We start from the raw sequence: 27,354 nt of genomic DNA on the forward strand, positions 1-27,354 counted from the left end.
ACTGGTTAGACTTTGTGATTCCAGCAGTTGCATCTTTATAAATGGAGGGAACTGTACTGTGTTCTCTATCTTTGTCATTCTAGAAGTTAATTGGAATTTCTAGGTCAAATTAAAACTGTGGACATGATCTTCTGTTTTATCTGGAAATCAGGGTGCATACAGATAGCAACTACAGTTTGTTTCGGAACAGGAATTGTAAATGATTGAGCTCTGAAATTGTAGGTTGTTTTTTGTCCTGTGGAGTGCCTGCCAAGGCACCCTGCCCTTAAATCTTTTGAGCAGCAGCCTTTACAAAACACTGTAGTAGAATGGAAAAATGCATTTGAAGTGAATTTGTGGGATCTGTAGGTGTTTTGTTAAAAGGACAATGCAAACTGAAGTAGTTGCTTCTGTAGTGGGCTTAACATTTCTGTTTGTACAGTGTGCTGTGGCTGCTCTGTGTCTGTTCTCTTGTGGCTGTTGTTAGAGGCAGATGAATACAAACCTGTTTTCTGCATCTTATGCAAGAGTTGGTTTCAGAAGTCCTAACTTCAGTTTATTTTTCTTGAGTCTAAGTCAAGAAATTGCAAAATCTAGATTCATTTGTACTTGACAAGGGATTCCTTTATACTTTGCTCTTAAACTATCCTAAGGCACTTGTGTTTCCTTGAGTTACTTAGTCACCTTTTATAGGGCCTGCTGTAAATTCTCCAAAGGAATAGTAAAGGGAGGATTAACAATCCTAGGATGACACATGCAAATGTAGGGGAATATTTAAAACTGTGAGGTGTTTCTGTTGAAGAAAGGGGTGAGATTGGAGGTGCTTTGGAATCCTGGTCATGATCTGCTCTTCACAAGCCTCCTCACATCCCCTACTTGCACATTCACAGCTGTAGCTGTGATCCCAGTGGTGTGGGGAGGAGTGTGGTGTGAACACAGGGCATGTGATCCCCACGACTCATAAGGTTGGACCAATTTGAATCAGGGCTAGGACACTTTTACTCATAACCTTGTAGCAAATATATGTGATGAAGAGGGAAGGAAGCTGTCATTTTCTGCTGCTAGTTGATGTTTGGCACACTTGAAACTGCCTGAAACTTTTGGGAAATGGACAAAAGTTTTAGACTTGTTGAAATTTTGAATAGGTACAGGTTGAATTAACTACAGAACTAAATGGCCAGATCTGCATTGCCAAAGTGTACTTCACTTGCTTCCCTCAAATGGCAGGCAGCTGATCACAATGCCTCAGCTGGCTGGTTTACCCTTCTGTGCTTCTACTCATGTAGGAGACAGTGGACTCAGATGTCTGTACAATCTTAGTCACCAAAAACTAAAATGCCAAAGAGTAATAAGCTGTTTTGGTTTGGACAATGCAAATATTACTTGAGTAAGTTTGCATTATCACAATTTAAACTGCAGCTGTTTCTCTATGTAACTTGAATTGGTACTAGAAATCCCAATATCTATTATTGAAATCAAAAATTAATGTGAAATACTAATGGTGCTGAGAAGCATAAGTCATCTAATAAAATGAGAATTTTAAATATTTCTGGTTTTCAAATGACTTTCATGAGGTACATTGAAAGTCTGAACTTGTATCCTAACTGTGTGAGGTCTTGAGCCTTTGGACTCCTTGTGAGTTTACTGCGTTTCCTCTTCAGTCTGTTAAGAATGTTTCTAAAGCTGTTGAACTGGGTGACTGTTCAACAGAGAAATAATAAATTGGCTTGTCCTTAAGGTGAGAAATAATCTGACCTGCTTGTTTATAGGATTGTGCTTAGGAGACTCGCTTCTTCAAAGCACTGTCAACTTAGTAATCACATAGGAGGTAAAATTCACTCTTCTCTGGGCAGTTTCAGGAATAGAAAAACTGGAGCATTTGTGAAAGTCAGTAGCAGTGGTATCTCAGGTTATATGCAAGTGACACTGTCTAAAGTGTGCAAAGCTTCTTGAAACTGGGAGGTCCTTAGAACTTCTCAAATTCCTGTACAAAGTGATGCTTAAGTTACCTCTGTTTGTATTTGGTTCCAGTGATGGAAATGGAGAGTTATAACTCCTCCTGTTGTTTGTGTTCACAAGTGAATGTTTCTGTTTGGGTGAAAAGATGCTTCGGGTGGCAGAGGGATGTCCAAAACATTGTGTCCTGATACGTGTTCTTTTCATTTCAGGCAAAAGTAAAGAGGCAGAAATAAAGAGGATAAATAAAGAACTAGCAAATATTCGGTCAAAATTTAAAGGTAAGTGGCTTGATCATACTATACTATATATATTTCTGTAAGACTTTCTTTTATGGGGTTTTGCTTTTACATGCTTGGACATCTTTTGTCAACTGCTGACTCAAGCAAAATGCTGAAGCAGTCTGTTAGAATTACTGTTGGAAATGTTTTCTTAACTCTAGAACCTTCTGACAGTCCTGTGATTTTTGGCCATAACAGAAGCAAACTCCTTCCTCTGTCAGGGAATTGGGCTACTGGTCACAAACTATTTCTAGTACTTGCCCTCCTAACCACTTGACTACTCAGCTTGTTTGTTTCCAGAAAGCTGCAAGGCTGTGAATAGTTTGGAGTAAAATGGGTGGACATTATTATTTCCAGTAAAACAGCATGTGTTTAAACTTCCCTTCCTTCCTCCCTCTTCAGCCCTGAGCCCTTTATGAAGTAATGGGTTAGGCTGACTTCTAGCAGAATTAAATTGTAATGTGTAGTTGCTGAAGCTATACATCTTAACCACAAGCAACAGCAGTACAAAGTATTCATATGAAACAAAGGATATGCAGTAACTAATTTCAAGAGGCAGCAATTAACTTTTAAACAGCACAAAATAAAACTCATGCTGTTAGCTGTATTCAAGTTGTGTATGTGGTTTCAAAGTTTAAAGATTCTGAGGGATAGTTGGGATGTTTTTAAATAGAATTATAACAGTTGTGGCTGTGGCAACTTTTGTTTAAATAGTTCTGGGGCAGTGTGTGTAGTTAGATAAGGTATTGCAATATGGAGATCATATATGTGCCTTCAGAATCTGCTGGATTTGTAGTAATTCATTTACCACAAATGAATTGGCTATCCTGGCTTAGAGTAGCATATCTGTTTTGAATACTTGATATATTAACAAATAACTTTTCCTGAACTTTGTATGATCTGTGGCTATATTTTAAGTAGTATGTCTCTTAAAGGTGTATGAAGACCTTTAGAAACCTGAGTGTCATCAACAGCTTAGAAGGGAAGAGTTAACCACAATGCAAGACACTCAAGAAATTATTCAAAATTAAAAGCCGTCACATGCCTCTTTGTTTACATTTTTTTTCTTAGAAAAATAGGTAAAAGTACATGAACACTTAATTCTTCTCTGCTTACTCATGATCAGGGGAGAAATTATCATAGGAATCTCTGGCTATGTAGAACCATAAATCAGGCAGTGATCAGAGAATAAAGGTGCTTTCAGCAAAGTAGTGTCATAGCTTTAGCCTGCATACCTTAAATAACATCCTTTAAGCACTATTTAAATAGTTTTGAATAAAGGCCAGTATATGCTCATTCAGTAGCTTGAGTGGAAGATGGCTAAACCTTCTTGCAGCTGATCCTCATTATGGTTTATTACTAAATCTGTATGGATTTTGAGTGGAAAATTTTAATTACCTGAAGACACTAACTTCATGAAGCCTGAGCAAAAACATGTATGTCACAATTTGGAAAAAGTTGTGTTTAGACAACTTGTTGTGTAACTGCTTGAGGCTGTGAGAGAGTGAGGAGCTGATAGCTGTGTTATCTTTCTGCTGCAAGAGTCCCACATGGACTTCATGCTGTGTGGTTCTTCCTTGCAGAAGGGTTATATGAAAATTAAGAGACCTTCATATGCATTTTATTCTTGGTTTAAGTGGCGATTACTCAGTTTAGCCTAGTTTCTTTTGATGCAGCTCTGACCTGAAAACGTTTTTAAATAGTTTGGATTAAGACAAATGTGTAATTGTAAACTTAAGATGATGTCCCTTGTTAAATAACTGTGGTGAATGCTGGTGCCCTGAGTTACTGGTCCTTCCTGGCCAAAGATGCAGCTTTTGGACTGGTTCCATGGTTGTAATCAGGGAAAGGTTCCAAGAAACAAGACCTTTTGACAGAGGAGTTCTGGTGTGACACTAGTGTAGGAGTCTGGTCTGCCTCTGGGCCTTCAGCACACACTGTTGCATTACCTGGATGCTGATCCCATGTAACATGCAAGGTGTATTCTTACACTGTTGCAGACAAAGCCTCAATATTTCTACTTTTGCTTTAGCATGCAGGTAACTGTCAGGCCTGATACCTGCCTTATGTTTGGGTAACTCAGTGTTGAAAGTACCCTTGTATTGAACAAGTTGGGATAAGGTTTCACATCTCTGCACAAGCAATACTTTCCTTCAACTGATGGAATTTGTGCTATGGCTTTGGGTTCTGATCCAGCTTTTGTGCACTGAGCTCAGCAGAAATTTAGAATCTCTGTACTTAAGGTTACTCTGTCTCTTGTCTAAGCATGAGGAAGCTCCATTGCTGAGGTCGCTGTGTCCTTGACAGTTGCTTTAAATGCTTCTGCATTAACTGAGATAAGAAGAATGTACTAGAGAGAAGCTACACCAGTGTGATAACAGAGAAGCTGTAGGATAGAGTGTGCTGAGATGCTATTCCTTCTGTTTTGCACATTCAGCCTGTAAGCTGGTTTTGCTCCCATGCTTGAACCAAACTGGAAGTCTCAGCATTAGAGCAGTAACTGCTTTAAGAGTGAAAAAATAGCCAGTTTATTAAATTGTTGTGTCACTTTGCTTTCTCAAAGCAGAATTTATGTATTAATGAAGCTGCCCACAAATCTGTAAGCTGTTTCTGCGGTCAGAGGAACTTTGTTCTCTGCCTGATTCAGACTTGTTCTTTTTTTCCTGCATTAGAATTTAGTTTTGTTCTGATTGCTTAGTAGGGTTTGTGTTACAAGAGTGGCTGCTAGATTTCAGACATGCTTGTGTATCTTCTTTTCGACTCATGCAAAAGTACCCCAATGTGACTTGTTTATTGTTGGTTTTTTCCTTTTTTTTTTTTTTCCTTTTGCTGACTTGGTTATTCGAGCAAATTATCTCTATTTTCCCAAAATACATGTTAACCCTTTGGAGGAAGTTAAGGCTCTAAATATCTGTTTTAAACTGAAGCTGTGTAACTGTGAGCTCAGTAAATTGCTTTCCTGGCAGGCTGAGAAAGCATAGGCTTTATATTTAAGATGGGCCTGCTTAGTCATACTGTCTTTGATCACGTGTGAAGGCAATCACACAGTAAAATCATAAAGTGTCTTCAGTGACAAACTGAATTGTTGGAAGTAAAATCAGGCTTCAAATATGACAAGTATCAGTTAGAGGGCTGATCTTTTTTCTGGTGCTAGTAGTATGGTAAATAAATACTAGTTTATGGATTTGTATGGATTGTTTGGCACAGTTATTCAGCATTTGATGTAGAGGGCTTGGACTGTCACCCCTACAGAAATACAGGGGTGTATTGTCTCAAAGTGTCGCTACATTCATAAAAATCAAATTCAGTTCTCTTAGCCTCTAAGCTAGTAGTGGCCTTCTGATACAGTATATCCCTGGATTGCTGCCAACTTCATGAACAGAGGTCAGTGTAGGAAGGAAGCAAAGAAACAGTGTTGTCCATTCTGTTTTGCAAAAGCCATTATCGTGGTTTTAAAAGCTAAGATTTTAAGGCCATGTGAAAGCTAGTGAGATTAGACTTGTCAGGCTTCCTTATCTACCCCTAGTGAACATCTCAAGGACTAAACTGTTTTCCTGACCCCTCTTGCTGGTAGCAGGCTCAGAACAGTGCAGCACACTGGCTTTTAAGTACACTGAGTTAGATTGGAAACCAGGTGCTGTTCTTTAACTTATGTTCCAGTCTAGAGCTGGAAGCTGCTGCCTGAGAACCAAACGGTCTTAAAATACTTTCTTGCCTTATTTCTTTTCAGAGGGCTCTGTGGTAGTTATGTATGAGCAAGGAAAACCAAAACGTCTTCAAATGCTAGGGAGTTGATACACAGAAATTTGGAAATAGTAATTATTTCTTAGTAGTACTCATTGTTAATCAGCTGTTAATAATTTCTTTCTTAGCCAAATAACTAATAAATTTTTCAGGAAAGGCAAGTAGCCTTTGAAATGCCCACTGTGCTGAAAACCTGCTGACATGTATTGTGAATCCTTCCTGTTTCTGCTGACTTGATTTGCAGCACTTGCAAATGTTCCCAAAAGCATTTGAAAATGAGCTGAGTTAAAAGAAATGATTGTGTATTGCAATAAAGATAAGAGAACATGTGACATTTCCTTCTGCTCTCGTTCGGATGTTTGCTTGGGACTGGGGGAAGCTGTACTATTTTGGCACATACTTAAGCAATGGGACTTGTTTGTAATGTTTAAAATAGAACCTTTAGAACTCTCCATAAATGCAACATGGAAGGGAGTGGAATAGTAAAAATTTCAATAAGAATCAATCACAGACTTTTTCAAAAGACAACGGGATTTAGACAACTACTGTGAGATCTTTGACTGAAGTGCTCTTTTTTCAAATGGCTCAGGTAATTAAATAATAAAAATTTTTAAAACCCCTGATATTCTGTTATTACTGGGAACTAATAAGAGTTTGAATAAGAGCTGTAGAACTCTAATTTGGCCTAGTTTATAAACCTGCCTGAGAACTCTCACATTGCCTTCACGTCTGTATACAAGGAACTGGAGCTTTTGAAAGCAAGCAGTGTAGCATTTTTTCTGTCTTTGGAAAAGGTGTTTCAGGTACTGATTTCTCAATATTTTTCTTTGATACCACACAGTGGGGAAGGAAGCTGCTTGTTAGTAGGATGGTGATATGTTTCGTGCTTGATTCCATGGCGTAGTTTCTATCAAAAATTCTTCAAATACCCTGAGATCCAAGGACCTTGCTAATCTGGGCTCTTAAAATACTGGGATCTTGGAAGGATGTAATATTTTAAATAGCTGGGTCCTAAACCTAAAAAAGGAATTGCTGAACTCTGACAAATAGTTTGTTGTGAAAGTTGATGTGGTTCATAGTATACATATTTTCACCCCTTATGTTCTTCGTTAAGCAATTGGATTGCAGCATTCTGTACTCCCCTTTCCTTTCTGGTATCACAAAGTCACCACCAGTCATTTGAGAATGTATGAGATTAGATTTAATACTTGTAACCATTTTATATTGCTGATGGATGGTACACTAACAGACAGCTGCAGTTCAGCCTCTTGGCCTGCTGGGAATTCGGTCTTGGGGATTGGTTGGGGTGTCTGCACTTGTGGTGACATTCATATGAAAGCTACTTTGATGTCTTTTGGTGTATCTGAATCTCAGAGAAGCAACTCATGCTATTAATGCTATCCAGTAACTATAGTAAGTCCTCAGTTATGTAGAGGATGGCCACTAGAGTTAGACTGACTAAAATGGATTCAGCTTATTTAGTGCCCCCTTCTGTGAGTCACAATAGTATCTGCTAATGGCAAGGAGCATCACCTGTTCCTGTCACCCGTCCCCTAGAATAGCTGGCTTGTCAGGAGGTAGAGTGGTTTTTGTAAAGACCTCCTGGTTTGTTCGCCGATTTCTTTTCCTTTTGGATCTCATGTAGATGACCAGTTAAAATCAAATCTTAAGTTTTGAGAAACTCTTCTTAAGCAGCTGAAAAAATACTAGAAAACTAAAGCTGTCACTGCCTTTTCTGTATTTTGTTTTTGGGATTTTTTTCCCTTACTTCTCCTAAGGAAAGGTATCTTTGATCTGCATTTCTCTGCCATGGTGGGATAGGAAGAAGGTTCTGCTCTTGAGTGCCATTTCATTGAGAAAATAGTACAACAGGAAGTATTTGTGCAGAATACTCCATTGTTGCTTACACCATAGTTTGGAGGTCACAGCAGATAAGCAGACATGGTTGAGTTTCTTCTCTTTCTTCTGGCCATATTGCTTCCAAAGAAGGGGAAAAATATATTTCCCACTGAATGTTTCACTCTCCTAGACATTGAAATTACTCTGACATTAATTCCAATGTCTAGGAGAACAAAATTCCCTACATTTGTTTGCTGACTCAGCAGGAAAAGAGCCTTATGGCAGCAAACTGTAAAAGTGGCTTGAAGAAAACATGTCTGTAGAGAGCTTTCTGCAGAGCTGGCTGTTGTCAGAGGATGCTCACAGGATCCAGTACAGCAGAATTTCACTGCTATGGATATCTTCAGTGGTGCTGCCTCCTGTATTGAAGTAAAATATGACATATATTGGCTTCTGCAGTGTGGCCCTGAAGATGACTCCTCTTTGCACAACATAAAAATAGCTTTAAGATGGAGCTTTTTGTTGGCAACTGATGCAGTGTCTGTGCCGGTTTAAAAAAATCAATGGGTGCCTAAAAACCCAAATTAGAAGGGTATCATTGTCTGCATTAAAATAGCAGTGTTTGCTTAAATTGATCTCAGTTGAAATAAGATTAAATAGAAGAATTTTTTAGGGTCAAAATAGAAAGCAACCCCCAAAATGCAGCCTGTAAACATAACTTTTTAGCATTGTGTACTTCAGTGGGCCAGTGTGCTTTCTGTTGGTTCACTGTTACATGTCTTCACACAGAGATGGTAGTCTTCATTCCTTCACTAGCTGTAAGTTTGGTAGTGGTAAAGTTTCCTTGGTATGTATTCAGTGTGTGGATGTGGTGTCTAATCCAGGGGAGCTGTAGATTCATGTGGCCTGGCAAATTTAATATGCCTCTGTGTCAGTTCATGAGAAGGAAGAAGGAGCAACTTCTGTACTATTAAGATTCTTTTTTAACTTCAGATTTGTGTAATAGACAGCTAAATATAAAATCAAAAGGCAGCTTAGAGCTTTTATTAGTAGTGAGTAAGGGATATCTTATTGAAGCTTTAGTGTATGCAGTGCTGTTCCTGGCTGAGCTTGCCTGTCACCAAGAAATACACATTTGATGTGACAGATCAGTTATTCCAGGCCCAGAATGCTGAGGTGAAGGAGCTTATATAGTCTGTTTGGCAGCAGTATATATCAAAGTTTTGCTGCCCAGCAGTCAGTCTTGCATGATTTACTGGATACCCCTTTATTTCCTGATTTGAGGTAGGGAGGGAATGTAACACAGAAAGTGTTAAGTTCATAGGTAGCTCTTCCCTTCAGGAAAAGCAGTGGTCTCCTGATGAACTGGAAGCTGCACTGCTCCATGTTGCTTCTGCTAGCTTCTAAAATCAGCAGTACTGCAACATATGGCCAGACCTATTTAGAGTGCATTTTTCTTCTGAAACTGGAACGCTTGTGAAAACTCTCATTTTAAAAAAGCTTTAAAATTCTCATGATACTCTCATTTCATGTGTTTCTTCCAGTCTTTGGAATAGACCATTGTCACATGATCTTTGTAAAACAACTTGCTGGGGTTTTTTTGTTGCTAGTGAGTTCTCTACAGTGGTGAACTTGGAAGAGTACATTAACACTTTTACTGAGATAAAGGTTTGATAATTGGTTTAAGAGGAGAACATGTATGGAAAACAGAAATGTTCTTAACCGAAGCGGGAAAATCAAAATGGAGCGAGCATGGATGTGCTGCCTCTTAGTAAGAACATACTCTAAGGACACTGCAGGATAATTCAAGGACTAGATGACAGCATTTTTTCCTTACCATCCTTTCATCACCATCCTTTAGGATATAGATAATGATAGATGGAATTATCACTAAGTAACCAAGGTAAAAGCTCAACATAGACTTAATTGTTTGTTTCCTTGCTTTTCAGGTGACAAGGCTCTGGATGGTTACAGTAAGAAAAAATATGTCTGCAAACTGCTCTTCATCTTTCTGCTGGGGCATGACATTGACTTTGGTCACATGGAAGCTGTAAACCTGCTCAGTTCCAATAGATATACAGAGAAACAAATTGTGAGTAACTTGAACTCTAAAAAAGATAAACTGGTCTGTCTGATATCCTACCTCAGCTATGGAGTCTATAAAGAATTTTGCTTCATTCCCCCTGCCCTGGCTTAAAGCCTTATTTTGGCTCTAGGAATGATTCTGAAATCTAAACACCTTTGTACACGGGGAGTCTTGAACTAGTTGCAAAAAATGTGCATTCTGCATAAAATTATTACTCTTATTAAGAAACTGCCTTGAGTTTTGCATTAAAAGGTAAGTAACCTTTTAATTTTCCAAATGTCTCTTTCCATCTCCCTAGGTAAGGCTGTGTTTATCAGGTGCATGTAACTTATTAGTATTTGAATAATAAGCCAAAATCTTGATTGGTCCCCATCCATCTAAAATGATCTTTTGAGTATATGCCAGAATAGGCTGAGAAAACACTTAAAAGCCAGATAATTAGGGTAACAGTGAACTTACTCAGTTTTGTTTAATTCACTTAATCTTTCTAGCCTTCACTCTAAATGCCCATTTCTGCCCATATGGAAGTGGAGAGAAGTGTATGTGTCAAAGAAATCATATTTCCTGTTAATGCCACAATAAATGAAGCCAGCTCAAATAGATTTTCCATGTTGTGACTCACAGGGCTATCTGTTCATCTCCGTGCTGGTGAACTCCAACAGCGAGCTCATCCGCCTGATAAACAACGCCATCAAGAACGACCTGGCCAGCCGCAACCCCACCTTCATGGGCCTTGCCCTGCACTGCATTGCCAACGTGGGCAGCCGGGAGATGGCCGAAGCGTTTGCTGGAGAAATTCCCAAAATTCTCGTGGCTGGGTAGGTGTGACATGCCTCTTTCAAATACAACATCTATAAACTTTTCAGCAGTTTGGTTCCGTTGCAGCACCTTAAGCTTGGGCTCTACAGCCCTGGGCTTGCAGTGATAATGACAGTTCAAATACCTGCAGGCGCTTTCGCTTGCCTGCATGTGGAGCTGCTTGTAGGAGTGTAAGACTGCAGTGAAAATTAAGAGTTCTGGTATCTTGAATAGGCTTTTACAGCCTTGTTCTGATCTGGTTTTTGTTTTGGATAAATCTGTGGTATTGAATACCCCTGAAATGCATATGTTTTACTTTCCTTACCTCTCCTGATGAAAAATAAATGAACCTAAATAGATGTTTATACTACAAATCTTGTTATAAACTGAAGTTCTTATGTAAATGTACTGATCTCATAAGGAACATGATAATAATGATTTGTGAGTTTTCTTACTTCCTCTACTAACCATGTAAAGAGCAATTTGTGTAAATGGCAAATAGTCACCACCAACTTTGTTACTTTGGTATAGCTGAAAGTTTCTAAACAGACCTGGCAAATGTCTGAAACTATAGTTAAGTCAATGTAAAGTTGAACCTGTGATTGTAGGGCTAATTTATTTTGAAACTTAAAATGTCCAAGTGCAAACAGTGCATTTAAATTCTAGGGATGTAAAATATTTTAGAATATGCATGGATCTTTTTATAACAAGTCTTACACCACATGTCACTTTTTATATTAATGTAAGAACTGTATTCTAAATGTCAGGCCACTGCCATTGCTAGGTGCTGTTCTCCATGTAGCATAGTGGAGACAATACTGCAGTGATGAGTCATGGGGTTTTAATAAGATAACCTTAAAAAATTCTGAGAATATTGTTTGGGGTCACTAATCGCAAACAGAGCACTGCACCTTCAGGTCAGTGTTTAAACTTTGAGCTGTGTTTGTGTTTTCTGAGATCACTCTTCAGGGTCTCATTCCTTCTGCATTTCTAAGATAATAGATATGAAACATGTTTCTGTGCCTGTCCTGTCTAAGTGACTGGGCAGAATGGGCATTGTCAGTTACATTTGCCAATTCAATGTAGCTCTCTTGGCTTAAATAGAAATTAGAGACAGGGGAGGAATAGGTGTGTGGTTTTTAACTGAGGTACAACTTCATCTCATGGAAAACTGATAAATTTATGAAGAATAGCTGGGATGAAGTTCTGAACATTTAACCAAGATTGCACTTTATAAGCTGCCTCTTAAAACTCTTACTGGTAGTGCTCTGTACATTTTGTAGCTGTTGTCTGTGCATCACACAAAATGCTTAATCAACAACTTTGTGAAAAGAAGTTCACTGAACTAGAATAGCTCCTTGCTTGCCACTCTTAAAATAGTCCATTTCTGTGCCAGCAGCAGGGATGGCAAGGTGAATAGGTTTGTGGGTTGTGTGCTTGTTGACAGCCACCTTACATTCTAGCTGTAGGTGCTGACGCTGTTGAGTAGTTCATGATTTCTAGCTGACATGCAGGACCTATCATTAGATCCAGCTTTGGTCACATTCATAAGGTAGTATATCTGAACTGTCTGATTTCAGTCAGCCTGGAAGAAGCTCGTTCTTGTGATCAGATGAGATGAACTTTCAGTTCTCATAAAAGATGTGAAATGTCACTCCACTTTGTAAAGAATCATTACATATGTCTTGTAGCCTCTATAATAGTTGAAAACTTGACTAAGTAAACTTATTGGAAAAATTAAGAAGAAGAAATACTTCAGCATAAGAAAACTTCAGTGACCTTCTGTTGAAAAGATGCAGCCTGGCCAGGGATGCTGAGTCAGTGTGAGATCTGGCATAAAGCTGTCCTGCAGGTATTGCTGTGCCCTAACCACTGTATTTTAAATCAGTATGTATGTCTTGCAGAGACACTATGGATAGTGTGAAGCAAAGTGCTGCTTTATGCTTGCTGCGTTTGTACAGAACTTCTCCTGACCTTGTTCCCATGGGAGACTGGACATCTCGAGTGGTGCATCTCCTCAATGACCAGCACTTGGTAAATCAGCCTCATTATGCTTCTTGGGCCTAGTGTGTAAAGAGAATGGTGTGACTTCTGCTGTTAAATACACAATTTATTTCTTCTTGAGTCTTTTGAGCAAGTGGCTTGCTGTTGTCTTCAGGCTTTGGGAGGAAAATGGAAGGAGTTGCCCTTTTTTATTTGCTGTATTTATTAATTTTTAATAAAGCTTTGTTTACCTTTCCACTGTGGATATGAGAATAGTATGTTAAAGTTCTTTTCCTCTGGCTGTAAATTAATTAATCTTATGCCTTATTACACTGTTACATTGCACAGGTGTAATATTAATTGCCCTAGGCCTTTTAAGAATAGATGTGCACTAAAGATTCAAGACTTGATTGGTCATTGCTTAGACTTCCTTGTCATATGATGTCCATGTCATTCTTAGTTTGATGCTTAAAAAACCCTCTTGCTTTAGAAAGGTGACCCTGGTTTTTCCTTCAGTCCTGTTACTTTATGGCAATAAGGCTATTAATACCTGTGCTTCAGCAGTAATGAGTGCTTTAATCTGCAGTAGTAACATCCAGTGCTTGTGTTATACAAAGCCCTCTCCTCATGTTGGGTTTTAAGAATTCTGTCCTGGATGATCTGCTGCATTGAATTTCTTCTGCTCATGCTTCTCTTGTATAGTAAGACAATTTGTGTCCAGGCTTAATTTTAATACAGCTCTCTTATTATAGATGTACTATCCAAACATGAGACAAAGCTAACACAAAAAATAGCATAAAATGCTCTGCAAGCATGGCAGTATCATGTTGTTGAAAATTGTTGGATTATGCAGGTGTGTAATTAGTCTAGCTGCTAGCCAAATAAGAGTTTTTTTAATGTAGGGCTTTGTAATGCAGATAAACAACTTTTTTGTGTATTAAAAACCAGTTGAATTGAAAGATGTTAATGGGCAGGGTCATAAACTGATCCAAAATTGAACATGGGTTTTTTTTGTGTTTTGTTTTGGTTTTTTTTCATAGGGTGTGGTTACTGCAGCTACAAGTCTGATCACCACTTTGGCACAGAAGAACCCAGAAGAGTTTAAGACTTCAGTCTCCTTGGCAGTGTCTAGATTAAGCAGAGTAAGTCCAATGATGACCCTGATAATACTTCACTGTTGATTAATTCACTCAGCTTTCTAGATCAGGTTAGCTTCCTGTTCAGCTTCCTAGGGTCAGATTAGTTTACTGTACCATGAAATGTGAAGATGATTCAGTGTCACTTCATGTGGGTGCTTCAGGTAACCTCTAAATGCTTGTTGCTTACCAGGACAGAAAGCTGGTTTGGCTTGCCCAGACTTTCTTGGTTTAATCCCTGCTGTGCTCCTCACTTTGTTGCTGTAATAGCAAAAAATAGTTGGATCAAAGACTGATTCTACAGACTTCACATTAACCCTTCAAAAATACAAACTGTAGCTTTAACTTTATCTAAGCTTCTTACAAGGCTAATTGCCTTTCTATTCCTTCTTTTGAGCTGCTGCTAACTTAATAATAAGCATCTGATATTCTGTAAATGATATAGGGAGTTAAGCAGGAGCAGGGAGGAGTGGGGAGAAATGTCTGTAAGTTAACATTTCTGTGCTGGAAAACTGATGTCACTGTTCTGTTTGATTTTGTTTTCCCCCTCCTTTTGGAAGGTGTGCAAGACTAGGGAGGCTACTACTTCACAAATGTGTTTTACACCCAGTTTTATGCAGTCTTATACCCAAATTACTTGTTTACTTTCTTTTCAAATATGAGGATTTTTTTCTAATACTTGAAAGCAAGGGAGTGCTAAGGGAAGTGAAAGGCTGTTCTGTAATAGAGCAGTAAGAATTAGGTACAATTATTTTGAGCAAAGCTAGTGCCAAACTCATGGTTACCCTAGAATAAAAGGGGTAAAATAAATCTACAAAGAGGGGCAATCTAATCTAATCCTTACCACATTTCATTAGGTATATAAACCTCTTCTGTGAATGCTATCTCTTTTTTGCTTTGCTGTATGGATGCTGCTGAAGGTGTTAGTTGATCCTTCTGCTTTAGGTCAGACTGTCATAGCATCTTGTACTTGAATTGCAGGCTCACCTGTCAGCAGCCACCAGGCTGTTGGCTGAATCTGTGAATTGCTAGAACAGAGAAAGTCAAACTTTAGTTAAACATTTTGATGTTACAAGATGGTTGTCTTCTTTCTTTAAAAATGCAAGTAGGTTTTCAGAAGAGACTTTCTAGACTACTGTATCTACAGAACTGGATTTCCATTACTAGCATTTACTGTGGTGCACACATAGTATGATAGCTTGCACCTAATTAATCTACTGAACTAGACCTTGCTAGTGACACAGTTTTTTAAGCTTCTGTCAGAGGTGACCTACAGTCTTCTTTGAGTCCTTTTGAAGCTTGTGAATCAATTAACTTCCGCAGCTGACATGCTGGCTGTTTGTTTTACAGATTGTAACTTCTGCATCAACAGACCTTCAGGACTACACATACTACTTTGTTCCTGCTCCCTGGCTATCTGTGAAACTTCTGAGGCTGTTACAGTGCTATCCACCTCCAGGTAATGCACACATCACAGCACTGGTCATCTCTCTTACACAGTACACTGGCTCCAAAGAGCTACTGCACTGCAGTGTTACCATAGCTTGGAGTGCAAGCACATTGTCTTAAGGCAAAAATACTGAAGTTTGTACTCCTGAGTGTTTCTGGTAGCTCTAAGCTACTTGGCCTTTTGAGTTACGTTGTGTTTAATTTTAACAAAATGTCTAACCAGTGTGTATCTTACAGATCACTGGCAGCTGCCATTTTAAACATTCATTAATACTATCAACTATATTAAAGCCTCCAAGTAGTTGTAGTACAGATTGTTTGGCTTTTGTTCTCACCCAAATAGAACTGTGGCTTGGAATTCTTTTCCCATGTGTGTCTTGGGGAGTTTAAATGTTTTTAATGTCTCAGAATAATTTAGTTAATTTGGATTGAGCCAGGGGAAAAGCTAAGGTAGGGCTTAGGGTTTAGAGCACAGCGAAGTTGTCCAACGGCTCATTGTTCTCCAGAAGACCCTGCGGTACGTGGCCGTCTGACAGAATGCCTGGAAACCATCCTCAACAAAGCACAGGAGCCACCAAAGTCAAAGAAGGTTCAACACTCGAATGCAAAGAATGCTGTCCTGTTTGAGGCAATAAGCTTAATTATACATCATGACAGGTGAGCTGGGACAACACTTCTGTTATCAGAGAGGCTTTTAAAGTGAAAATACGGGGCTATGTCTTGAACAGTTAATCGGATTTTAATGGGGGAGGGAGTGAAGGGGAAAAGAACACAAAGTTGCTTGCTAGATTGGAACACAACCACAGCAATGTAACTGAGCAGTGTTAATGAGCTGTGTAGCTTTGGGTTTTGCTGCTTCTTTATTTGATGTTTTGTATTCCCCACTGCTCTAATCCAACAGAGATTATTTGCTCACAGTATCTGAATTTGCATTTCACTAGCAAAGCATTCTAGCAGACACTTTGAAGCATTTTAAGAAATCTCCACTGCAGAAATAGTATTCTGAATTGAGTGTTCTCAAACCTGTTGCTTTTAACCCTTTCACTTTCTCTCCTGTTCTGTGCAGTGAGCCAAACCTGCTAGTCCGTGCCTGTAACCAGCTAGGTCAGTTCTTGCAGCACCGAGAAACTAATTTGCGTTACCTAGCACTGGAAAGCATGTGCACGCTTGCCAGCTCTGAATTCTCACATGAGGCTGTGAAAACACACATAGAAACAGTTATCAATGCATTGAAGGTAAATATTGAAGTGTGTGGTCTGGTTTTGAGTGTTGTCTTCTCCCTTCCCTCAGTGCCCTCTCCCCCACTGTCCCAAGCTCCCTGTCCCAAATTAAGTTAATAATATTTGATAATCAAATGAGTTATTCTTTGAAGTCTACCTCAGTTTACCTGAGTCCAGCAAAATCTTGCTGTGCTGGAAATCACAATGATCAGCTTTTGTTGATTTTTGCACCCTGCTGGTAAATCTGATACCTGGAGCTGTGTCCCCTCTAACACTGGTATCTGCTCAAGTGTAGGCTGAAGAGGAATAATTGTTTAAAGATGTGGAATTTCAAAATTGAGAATGCTGAGAAAACAGTTTGATTACTATCTTGATTATGCTGTTCCTTTGCTGTAAAGCTTATGAGGAGTGGTAGAGCAGATCAGCTTGCACTAGAATTGTAAAGACCAGAAAGAAACCAGAAAGACACAATCCCAGGCCACATTTATGTGACAAATCAGAAGTCAAAAGAGTAGGACTGATTTGCATGTAAATTTACTTGCCTACTTGGATATTTAAATGTTTTATTTTCCTCCAAGTTTGTGCTGTAGCATATTTATACATTTGTCTAAGTTCAAAATATGTATTTGTTCTAGCTGGACTTCAGTTGTTACAAGGCATGCCTGACACTAAACCTGAGGTAACAATTAAGAATTTCAGCCAGTTATCGGTGCATTTATGGCCACTGGTACCAGTTACTCAGTGCATAGTGGATCACAAATTCACCCACCCTACTCTGTGTAATACTGAAGTGTTCTATACAAACTCCTCCATTCTTTTAGCACCTGCACAGATGTGAATAAGTATGCTACAGAAACAAAACTTGATGATTTGAATTTTTGTGATAGTATTCAAAAGCATGGAGCTGTCTGAGTCTCCACTGAGCTTTTTCTAGGTGACTGAAAGTGAGAAATAAAACTCACAGCTTATATAAAGGGTATATCTGAATTCATTCTGCATCTGAACAATTATGCAAATTCATTTGTTTTAGATTTCACTCTGTATTATACTAAATTGCATCTCTTAAGTTGCATGTACTTTCCAAGCAAAGATGAAATCATCTTGACCTTTGACTCTGTGTCTTTTTGCAGACTGAGAGAGATGTGAGTGTACGACAAAGAGCTGTGGATCTCCTGTATGCAATGTGTGACCGAAGCAATGCCCAGCAGATTGTGGCTGAAATGCTCAATTACCTGGAAACTGCTGATTATTCCATTAGAGAAGAAATTGTAAGCTATTGGTGTTTTTCTGAAGTGTTTGTTTTGTAGCTGGATTTGGTACCATAAGTGTCATTTATTGATTAGGATGCTGCATAGTCTGTGATAGAGATTACTTTTCATAGTGGCTTGAAAAAAAAACCACTAGAGAAAACTACTAAAACAAACAAACAAAAATCCTCCTAACTTTGTAGTCTAAGCAAATAATTTAGATTCAGCTAATCCAGGGGATAGGGAGGAACCTTGGAAACTTAAGAATTTTAAAAGCTGATCTTGGTCTCAGGACAGTGTATATAGAAAGCAAAATGAATTTTATATGTGAGCCACCAACACATTCTCTACATCTGAGTGTTAGGTCCTACTCTAGCCAGTTGTCCAGTAGCTTCAAAGGTTAGTGGTGAATGCTTATTTGTAGGTAGAACTTTGTATGCTCTGAGAATGTTCAGTCTAAGGGTTCCCAAAACCAATACCTTCTAATCAGCTAAGAGGCCTGATATTTATCCCCTTCTTACCAGTAGAATAAAAGTTGAAATACTCAATTTCCAACCTTTTTAGGATGGTAAACAAAACTTGTACTTACAGTAGTTATTTAGCTTAGGTGCTGAAGTCCCTTGGTTGGAGAAGTGAATGTGGAATATACTGTTTGTTGATTTACTTCTTGTGCTGGTGGTTGCTCTTGGCAATGTCCCTTGACTTGGCAGATAGTGAGAATTTCACTCTGTTCCCTTATACTGATCTGTTCTTTTAAGAGTAGTAAATGCAACTGATAATAAAAGTTTTGGAGTCTCCCCTGGAGCTGATTGTTGCTTCAGGATGCAGAAATCTGAGTATCACCTGAAAAAATCAGCTGTGCTTTGGTGACTCTATTTGCCTCTGCTATCTTGAGTTTGCTTTTGCCTTTTTTTGAGAGGTTTCCAATTTCCTATTTGATCCTTTCTCAGTGGTAGTTTAGATGGTGTTTTTATAGCAAACAAAAAAATGTTCTGTAAATTGCTCTTGATCACTTAGGTACACAATTGGAAAGTCACAAAGATACGACATATTTGAATGCATTATAGGGAAAGCAAAAGGTGCCTGGCAACTGCTGTATTCTGGCACAGCATTTCAATGTTCACCTTTCACCTTGGCTGTGGGAACAAGTGAACAAGCTCATGCATCTGAAACCTGAGGCTCCTGGGCCATTGTGGGGCATGACCAGGTGTATACAGCTCGTAGTAAGAGCTAGTCAATTTTCTGTGTTCTGTTTTGTGTGCTCAGGTTCTGAAGGTTGCAATTCTAGCTGAGAAGTATGCAGTGGATTACACCTGGTATGTGGATACAATCCTGAATCTGATTCGCATTGCTGGTGACTATGTCAGTGAAGAAGTGTGGTACCGAGTTATTCAGATTGTCATCAACAGGGACGATGTGCAAGGATATGCAGCAAAGACTGTGTTTGAGGTGAGAGTAACTGTTTTCAATTCCCCTTCAAAATGAGCTGAGAATTAAGGAAGCAGCACATGACATAACAGAGAAAACTTAAGGAGCTCTGTCTGTTATCAAAAGTCCACAGTACTGCTAGATGATCCTAAGAATACTCTAAATCAAGTAATACTCACATTAGAATGTCTTCTGTGAAATCATACCACCCATGATGTTTTTCTCATAAGTACTCTGTAGTGCCTAGATCCACAGTCTGCTCTTGCAGGAAAGTAGATGAGAAACCTGGGAATGGAAGTGACAGAAAAGATGGTTCTTTTTGTACATTGCATATCAATGATTTCTAATGTGTTACAGGCCCTTCAAGCTCCAGCATGCCATGAGAATCTTGTAAAAGTGGGTGGCTACATCTTGGGAGAATTTGGAAATCTGATAGCAGGTGATCCAAGATCAAGGTAAAACACCTTCTAAAATACTGAATTGAAGTAGTAATGCTTTTTGTAAAGAATTTAATTCCTAGCATTCCTGAAGACTAGTTTAAAAATCATTCAGCTCTTGTTAATAATGTAATAATAAGGATTATCATATCTACAAAAACTGAACAAATTTTTTTCCTTCTTTTAAGTCCTCTCATCCAGTTCAACTTGCTACATTCCAAGTTTCATCTGTGTAGTGTTCCTACCCGAGCTCTGCTTCTGTCTACCTACATCAAGTTTGTGAACCTGTTTCCAGAAATCAAAACTACAATTCAAGATGTGCTGCGCAGTGACAGTCAGCTAAAGAATGCTGATGTTGAGCTGCAGCAGAGAGCTGTTGAGTATTTGAGACTCAGTACTATTGCTAGTACTGATATATTGGTAGGTATAGAGGTTTGTTTTCTTTATTATGCAGTACTCTGTCAGCAAGTTAAACTCAACTAAACCTTACCTGATTGCTCAGAAATCTCAGGATTACAATATGGATGCTGGTTCTTTCAGTCTTCTTAATTCTGTTGTAGTCATCTTTAATTTAGAACTAAATTCCAAGTAGTTACTGCTGTAGTGGGACATATGACCATTAAGACATGTTAATCTGGAGCAGAGAAGCCAGGGAAAGCTGGCACAATAGAGGCTCCTCATCAAAAGGCTGGGGCTTTCTTTTGAGAGCTTGATGGTGGGCAGGAAAAGTGTAATTTTTTGTCTCTTGAAGTTCAGTGATTTAGCCTGGTGCTCTCAGGTCTGAGCAGGGGATGGCACATTTGGTTTTGACATCTAATAAGTGCTTAGGTCTGGGTAGAAACTTGAGTATTCTCTGTGGTGTAAGTCTAGGTCTACTTGATTTAAGGACCCTTAAGTCTACTATGATCTAATTATTTAAATTTTCTTTTTTTAAATTTAATATCACTGTTTCAGAGAAGTGATACGCTCCTGTTTTCTTAACCAAGTGCTTTGGAAGGACTTCAGAAAGTTTTAAAGCATTTTTTCTTTCAAAAAAGTGATCAATCTCTCACTACAGTAAATTGCATAATAATTTTCTGTGCGGGTAACTGCTTCTGCTTTTGCTTTATGCAGTCTATAAGGGTGTATCTCTTCAAAGACTCAGAAGCTTGTTTGGTTTTTTCTCTGAAGTTTAACTAATACTTTTTTATTCTATGGTAAGGCTACAGTGTTGGAAGAAATGCCTCCCTTTCCAGAGAGGGAATCTTCCATTTTGGCTAAACTGAAGAAGAAGAAAGGCCCAGGCACAGTTACTGACCTGGAAGAGATCAAAAAGGAGAGGAGCTCTGATATGAATGGAAGTGCTGAACCTGCCTCTGTCAATGCCAGTGTTGTTGTGAGTTTAAAAGCTATTATTTCACTAATTTAGATGGTGTGCAAGTGAGAAAAGACTGGTTTCATAAAGTGGCTTTTTGGGGGTTTAAAACCTCCCATCTGAAACTTGAAGGCTGTGGGTGTTTGCTGTAAAGCAGGGGACGTACAGCTGCTTTCCCCTCGCTGCATGGTTGGATGCAGTTTTCCTTTCGAAATCTTCTGTAAGTGAGGACGAACGGTCTGCAGCCTAAAAAACTCCCTTTTATATTGTTATTTGAAAAATGTTGCTGTTACTTTTAGAGATGTGAATTTCCTTGTTAATGAACTTGCACTGAGGGTGGGTTTATAAAATTAACATATTTAAAAGGAGTTAACTTGAATTTCAGAGTATCAGCTGTTTTTTCTGCTTTGTCTAACATATTGTTTTGCATCTTGTTTTGGGCTGTTGTTTTTAATAGAAGTGGACAACACTTACCTTCACTGGAATGTCCTTAAATCAGTATAAAGTTGTTACTTTTTATTTCACAGTACTATTTGAGTTCTGTTATGCTTGACAAGTCCGCATGATTTTTCCTTCTGAGCTGAAACTTCTCATTTTATTGTCAGTTAAAGCTGGTAGGATCAATTTTTCCCATAATGTAACATTTCTTTCTGGTTTTAATGCTAAGAATAACTTGTAATTAGATTTAAGATGCCATAGAAGATTACCTAGAGAAGGAAATACTGTAGCATGCTCCCTGCCCAGTTTGTTATAGCATAATAATTTACTTCTTAGTCACTGCAGTGTATAAGAGTAGCTACTCCAAGTGCAACACTTTTGACTGGACAGAAATCTCTTTCCAGCAGAAAAGTTGCAAAATTTTGTTTGAATGCCAGATTGAAGTGACCGGCAGTTAATACTGCATTGTGCTTTACGAGCTCCAATTAATGGGTCTCAGCCATGTAACAAACTGCACAGTGTTACCTTCACCAGTGGCTTTGTCTCGTTTGGATTGCAAAAATGTTAAGAAATTTGAGGTCCAAACTTTTAGTTGGTCCTAGTGATTGACTACTTAAAGTCTTTTGCCAGTCTTTCATTATACTGTATAGAGTAAACGATAACTTGGAGTTGGCTTACAAAAACAAGATTTCAGATTCATCCAAATACATCTCATGACTCATCCTCAGATTATCTGGCATAGTGGAAGCTGCTAATGTCTAATACATGGCCATTTTGATTAACAGTCTGTGCTTTGTACTTGCATGTGACTTGGGCAGATATATGCAGCCTCTGTTGCATGATTCTGTGTCCTGGCTGCTTGATTTGTTCTATTTGAGGAAAAAACACTTTAAACATTTAAATCTTGTCTCTTCCTCTAGTGTTTGCAGCTTGAACTGGCTACAGGCTCTGCTATTTTTGCTGGTTGGGTCTGCATTCTTTCTAAGATTTGCTAGGCTTCAGAAACCCAGGATTAAACTGATAGTCACTTTTAAAGATGCTGTGATGACCTGTGATTTAGCTTTGTGTAAAAGCCACTTGCTTTCTTGATGGATTCTTCAGGAAAGAAAAGCAACATGGGAATTTTATTCCCTACAATACTTACTTTCCCTTGAAACTAATGGGAAAAGAGAAGGGGGGAAAAATTCTCATCTTTGTCATATTTCTTCTGCAGAACCAGATATTAGACAGATGAATTTTGGTTTTGCTTTTATTTAACAGTTAGATGGACTAACTCTCTTCAAAGGAAAAAAAGAAAACCACACCTGTAAATGACCTTAAGCTGAAATTCAGCGTGGCAGCTGCTGCATTTGTGAACCTTAATCCATCCATTCAAACCTTGATTTGGGGTGGGGAGAGGCACTGTGCCACAGTGTAGTTGTCTATGCAAACGAGACAGCTGTGTTGTAGTTTTGTTGCAGTGTAACACCGGAGTGTCTTGTCTTCCTTAGTCTACTCCTTCTCCATCGGCGGATCTGCTGGGTCTGGGTGCTGCCCCTGTCACCAATTCAGCTCCCCCACCTTCCTCTAGTGGTAGCCTGCTCGTGGATGTATTTTCAGATTCAGCTTCTGCAGTTGCACCTCTTGCTCCTGGTTCTGATGACAACTTTGCGAGGTAATTAAGTCACCCTGAAAGGAATTTGAAGGAGAATTTGTCTGTTGAAACAGGAATGAAGGAAAAGCACACATAACTTTCGGTTTTGTTCCAGCATACTGAGTGCATTCCTGAGTGGTAGTTTTGCAGCAAGAGAGGTGTTCTTGGACACTCTGCTGGATGTGCTGTCTTTATTGAATATCTCTTCTAATGGAAAAACTGAGTCTGTACTACTCAACCTGAGGATATTTGCCACACAGTAGTGTCTGGTTTTCATGCTGGTTTTGCTTCTTTGTTAAATTAAGCTGCTTGTGCATCTCCATACATCTTGAAGTGGGGATTATCTGTCCTGATATGAATACATTTATTCTTATTTTCTCTTCATAAAGTATTCTTGTCTCTCCACTTACGGCAAGCTGCTACTGAAACAGTGAGATGGATTGTATCCAGGATACTGCTTCCCATATTTTAATGCTACACTTCAGTTGTTCTACTGTCTGACAAAGGGGTGTGAAAAGGGGGATAAAGAACAAGTGGTTTTCTTTTTTTTTAAAGGGGATTTGATACTACAAATACATTAATAGGTGTAGTGTAGGTACAATGTGTTATTAACCCCATTATTATTAAAAGTCCCTGTGGCTACCCTCAAATGTTATTTAGCTAAATTTTTGGGAATGAATGGCATAAAATCACAGAATGTCTTTAAAGTCAGTTGTCTTACTGAATAAGAACGTATTACTGTTGTCAAGGACCAAATTTTGAATGTTGGCACAACAAATTTTCAATGCAGCTTAATATAAAAGACATAATTAGGGAAACTGATCTGCCTGGATCATTGGCACTTACATCAAAATTTTATATCAGGCAATGCATTGTTACAGGTTTGCAGTGATTAATACTTGATCCTGTGTTTCTCCTGGAAGGTCAGAAGTGATACTTGATCATACAACACAAAACCAGGGCTTTATGAAGCTACACAAGCTTGTTCATGCCTTTTTTTTTTTTTTTTTTGAGAGGGTACAAAGAGGAAGCAATGCTAGTAGTTTCATAAGCAAATGTTACATAAAAAGAGTTTTCTCTCTTTGCAGAAGAAAGTGTAGCAATGCCCAACTCCTTGGTCTGTCTGTAGATTATTAAATGCTTCTCTAATGATATTGAGAAGTTGCTTTTTACAGTTTCCTGCCTTTTCTTAGTGCTGTTGTCACTTTTGTTTCTAATCTGTTGCTTGGGTAAGTCATTCTCTGTGTGCCTGTGTACTCCTGCCTATGCCTATGCTTAATACTTGTGTGTTTTTAGGTACTGATTGTGCACCTGTAATTAGAAGGGTATCTACGGTTGATGAGGCCTCTGCTTTTAAGTGCATCTTTGTAGTAGTCAATATGCAGCTTACCTTTTTGATTTTGAACTTAAACACTTTTGCTGTCACAGTTAAACACCTGAAAGGACTTGGTTCTGTAAGAGGTTTACATTTACTGAACACCTTCAGCTGTCTTCATGAAGGATTGCTGTTTTCTAACAGTCGGGGTGGGATGGGGGAGAGAAGTGGGGAAAAACCTTGCCTAATGCCTAAAACCTTTCTAGGGTACTGAGCTAGGGCAGCTAATCAATTTCTCGTGCATTAAGCTCAGCAGTGCCATTTTTGAGGAAGGAGGTAAAAGAAGTAACTAAGCTCTAAGCTGTCTTTACTAACTCCTGCTGTCTCTGTCGCTACTGCCTTTCTTCCTTTGTGCTGCCTGAACTAGCCCTGACCTGGCTTCATCTGAGGTAGTTTCTGAGGAACCAGCTGATACTGTGCATGATGCTGATGAGCTTTTTCACAAGTAAGCAATACTAAAACCTTGCAAGGCTGGGCAATTTCCAGAATATAGTTATAAAGAAAAACTATATTGTTCATTAACTTAATATCAGCAAGACTAGAGAAACATGTACTGTCAGACTTGTGACTAGAACACCTCTGTGGATTTTGTGACAGGCTCATGAATACACAGGTTAGAGTCTTCTTTACAAGTCAGTGCTGTCACACACTGCTCTAAAATGAGGCAATGCCAGTTGTATGTTAAGTTTTTACAAATATTTGGAAATAAATAAAAAACAGAGTACTAGTCAAAAGTACTAATATTTGGGAGTGTGTTTTAAGTGCCTTGGATGCAAAAGGCAGATGTTTGCTGACCACCTCTTCTACTTTTAAGTGAAGGGTGATAGAAAGGACTGAGATCACTGGAGAATGGGCTTCCTCTCTCAAAATGGAAAATGTACATCTCTAGTTGGCTTAGGTGATACAGAAATGATAAATCAAGGAGGGTTTTTTCTTTCAGGTTTAAACAGTCAAAACTTCAAACTTTTCAATTCTGCACGAACCTAATGAGTTTCAGAAGTTCTCAAGACTAAAAAGAAAAATCCTGTTGCCTGGTCCTTTATTAGACAGTGTGTGTGCATATAGCATATTGTGGCTTCCTTCATAGTTTCTCAGACAGCCTATCAAATAAAAATGTCAGTTCTTTTAGTGTCCTACAAGTGGTGGTTCTGGATGTAAAATTGTCTTCTAACTGCAGTTTTCTGCAAAGGCCTCTCTCACAGATTGATGCATTCTAGGTTAACCGCAATCTTCATCCTCTGTGTAAACCCTGAATTTTGTGGTTCTAAATATCATTTAACATGGCTCAATTTAAAACAGGTTTTCCCTCTCTTCCCTTAGGTTTGTGTGTAAAAATAATGGAGTCTTATTTGAAAATCAGTTGCTACAAATTGGCTTGAAATCTGAATTTCGACAGAACCTGGGTAAGATCTGTAGTGCTGTGGTTGGCTGTCTGCATTATCAGTAACAATGCCAGCATGGTATTCCAGACAGGACTCACTTTTCAGCTACAGAAGAGGGAAATACCATTATAGGCCTAAGCTGTTTTACAGCTCCCAATGTTGTGCATCCCTGGCTTTTGTGTGGGCTCTTGCTTTCTTGAATTTTTTTTATTGTTTTAGTAGCTGATATGAAATAAGGGGTGTTAAGCTCCAGCATTACAGCTCATGCTGCCTGTTTGTATGGCTGGTGCAGCCAGGTTTATAAATTCTTCTCCAAATTTATATCTTGCAGTATGGTTTATTGTTATGATATGAAACACAATATATTTCAGATGAGATTGAATGCACAGGATACTGGAACCATCTAGGAAGGAGATGGAATTTGAACACAGGCTAGCAATAGAATTTCTTGGTTCTCCCTTTCTGTAAAACTCTTGGTGGCATAGTAGCATCTTAACAAAATTCTCCAGCAATTGAAAGACTTCACTGATGATTTGACTGCATGTGTGACAGCTACTGTAGGAGAGATCTAATGGCTTGGTTAAATTGCTGCATTTTGAACTGTGAATGTCTAGGTGAGATAAACCATTTAAACTGTATTTTGTTCTTAAAAGTGGTTTTAAAGAAGGGTAGAAAGACAGTGTGTTAAGGCACTGAAGCGTGAGTAGTTCAATGCGATTACATGACCTAAAAATTCTGATGTCTCGTTCTTTTCTTTCCAGGTCGTATGTTCATATTCTATGGTAATAAGACATCAACACAGTTCTTGAATTTTACTCCAACAGTAATCTGCTCAGATGACCTTCAGTCAAATATCCTTAAATATAATAGGAGTTGTCTGTTCTTATTAGATTTTTGTGTTTTATTGCTGCACAATATAATAAATCTGTTGGATCATGGCATCCTTTAACATGAAGAAATGAGAAACTTGCTGATAGCTCTCTGAAGTTCTCATAGGAAGATCAAGTCTTGAGCAGGGATGAAAGATTCTTTCCTTAACGTCCTGGTTATAAACACAAATTTTACTTTTGATATAACAAGAAATTAAGCTGAATAAGAAGGTACTGGAACTGTAGCCTTCACCACTGACATGGAGTAGCAGAAGTAGAAATGTGTCCTTTGAGTACTGCATTAGCAGATAAGCTAAAACTTGACATGGAGATGCATTACCAAGATGATGGTACTTAATTCATGGCTGGTCCCTAATGCTTGGTGTTGCAAATTTAGGATTTCTGGGAGATTAAGTAATCAGGCTTGTTTGACTCAAGGCATCTCTGTCATGTTCAAAATAGTCCTGTGGCTTTTATTGTGAAGTCTCTGTGCCTTCACACCTTTTTAAGGTTATCTTTCTTTAAGAATATCCAATTAACTGAGAATTTTCAGAGTTATTGCTTGTGTATGTGTCAATATGAAAAACCCCACAAACTCTTTTCCTGTACAAAAAACCTGAGCTTTAAATGTTCAGTAGCACACAGAGAATGAGTGGAAACATGATGTTAATTTCTCATAGAGTTTCTTGGAAGATTTGCATTTTTTATATTATCAGTTCA

The 27,354-nt window shown here is 38.6% G+C and overlaps 1 protein-coding gene across 4 annotated transcripts in view; it reads left to right on the forward strand.

Annotated features, from left to right (window-relative positions):
* AP2A2 (adaptor related protein complex 2 subunit alpha 2) overlaps window positions 1–27,354 on the forward strand; it is a 42,238-nt gene that overhangs the window by 11,380 nt on the left and 3,504 nt on the right. The window contains exons 2-18 of one of the 4 annotated variants that reach the window (XM_064714690.1): window positions 2,148–2,216; window positions 9,749–9,891; window positions 10,510–10,703; window positions 12,588–12,717; window positions 13,707–13,808; window positions 15,153–15,261; window positions 15,758–15,908; window positions 16,318–16,486; window positions 17,602–17,739; window positions 18,985–19,167; window positions 19,504–19,601; window positions 19,772–20,003; window positions 20,785–20,958; window positions 22,866–23,029; window positions 24,751–24,828; window positions 25,704–25,786; window positions 26,527–26,616. In XM_064714690.1, the coding sequence (XP_064570760.1) occupies window positions 2,148–2,216; window positions 9,749–9,891; window positions 10,510–10,703; window positions 12,588–12,717; window positions 13,707–13,808; window positions 15,153–15,261; window positions 15,758–15,908; window positions 16,318–16,486; window positions 17,602–17,739; window positions 18,985–19,167; window positions 19,504–19,601; window positions 19,772–20,003; window positions 20,785–20,958; window positions 22,866–23,029; window positions 24,751–24,828; window positions 25,704–25,786; window positions 26,527–26,616 (2,307 nt within the window). The remainder of the gene's footprint in view (window positions 1–2,147; window positions 2,217–9,748; window positions 9,892–10,509; window positions 10,704–12,587; window positions 12,718–13,706; window positions 13,809–15,152; window positions 15,262–15,757; window positions 15,909–16,317; window positions 16,487–17,601; window positions 17,740–18,984; window positions 19,168–19,503; window positions 19,602–19,771; window positions 20,004–20,784; window positions 20,959–22,865; window positions 23,030–24,750; window positions 24,829–25,703; window positions 25,787–26,526; window positions 26,617–27,354) is intronic. The other 3 variants (XM_064714691.1, XM_064714692.1, XM_064714693.1) reach the window with 3 other exon arrangements.

This window comes from Zonotrichia leucophrys, chromosome 5, assembly GCF_028769735.1.
Source record: "Zonotrichia leucophrys gambelii isolate GWCS_2022_RI chromosome 5, RI_Zleu_2.0, whole genome shotgun sequence".
NCBI classification, from domain to species: Eukaryota; Metazoa; Chordata; class Aves; order Passeriformes; family Passerellidae; genus Zonotrichia; species Zonotrichia leucophrys.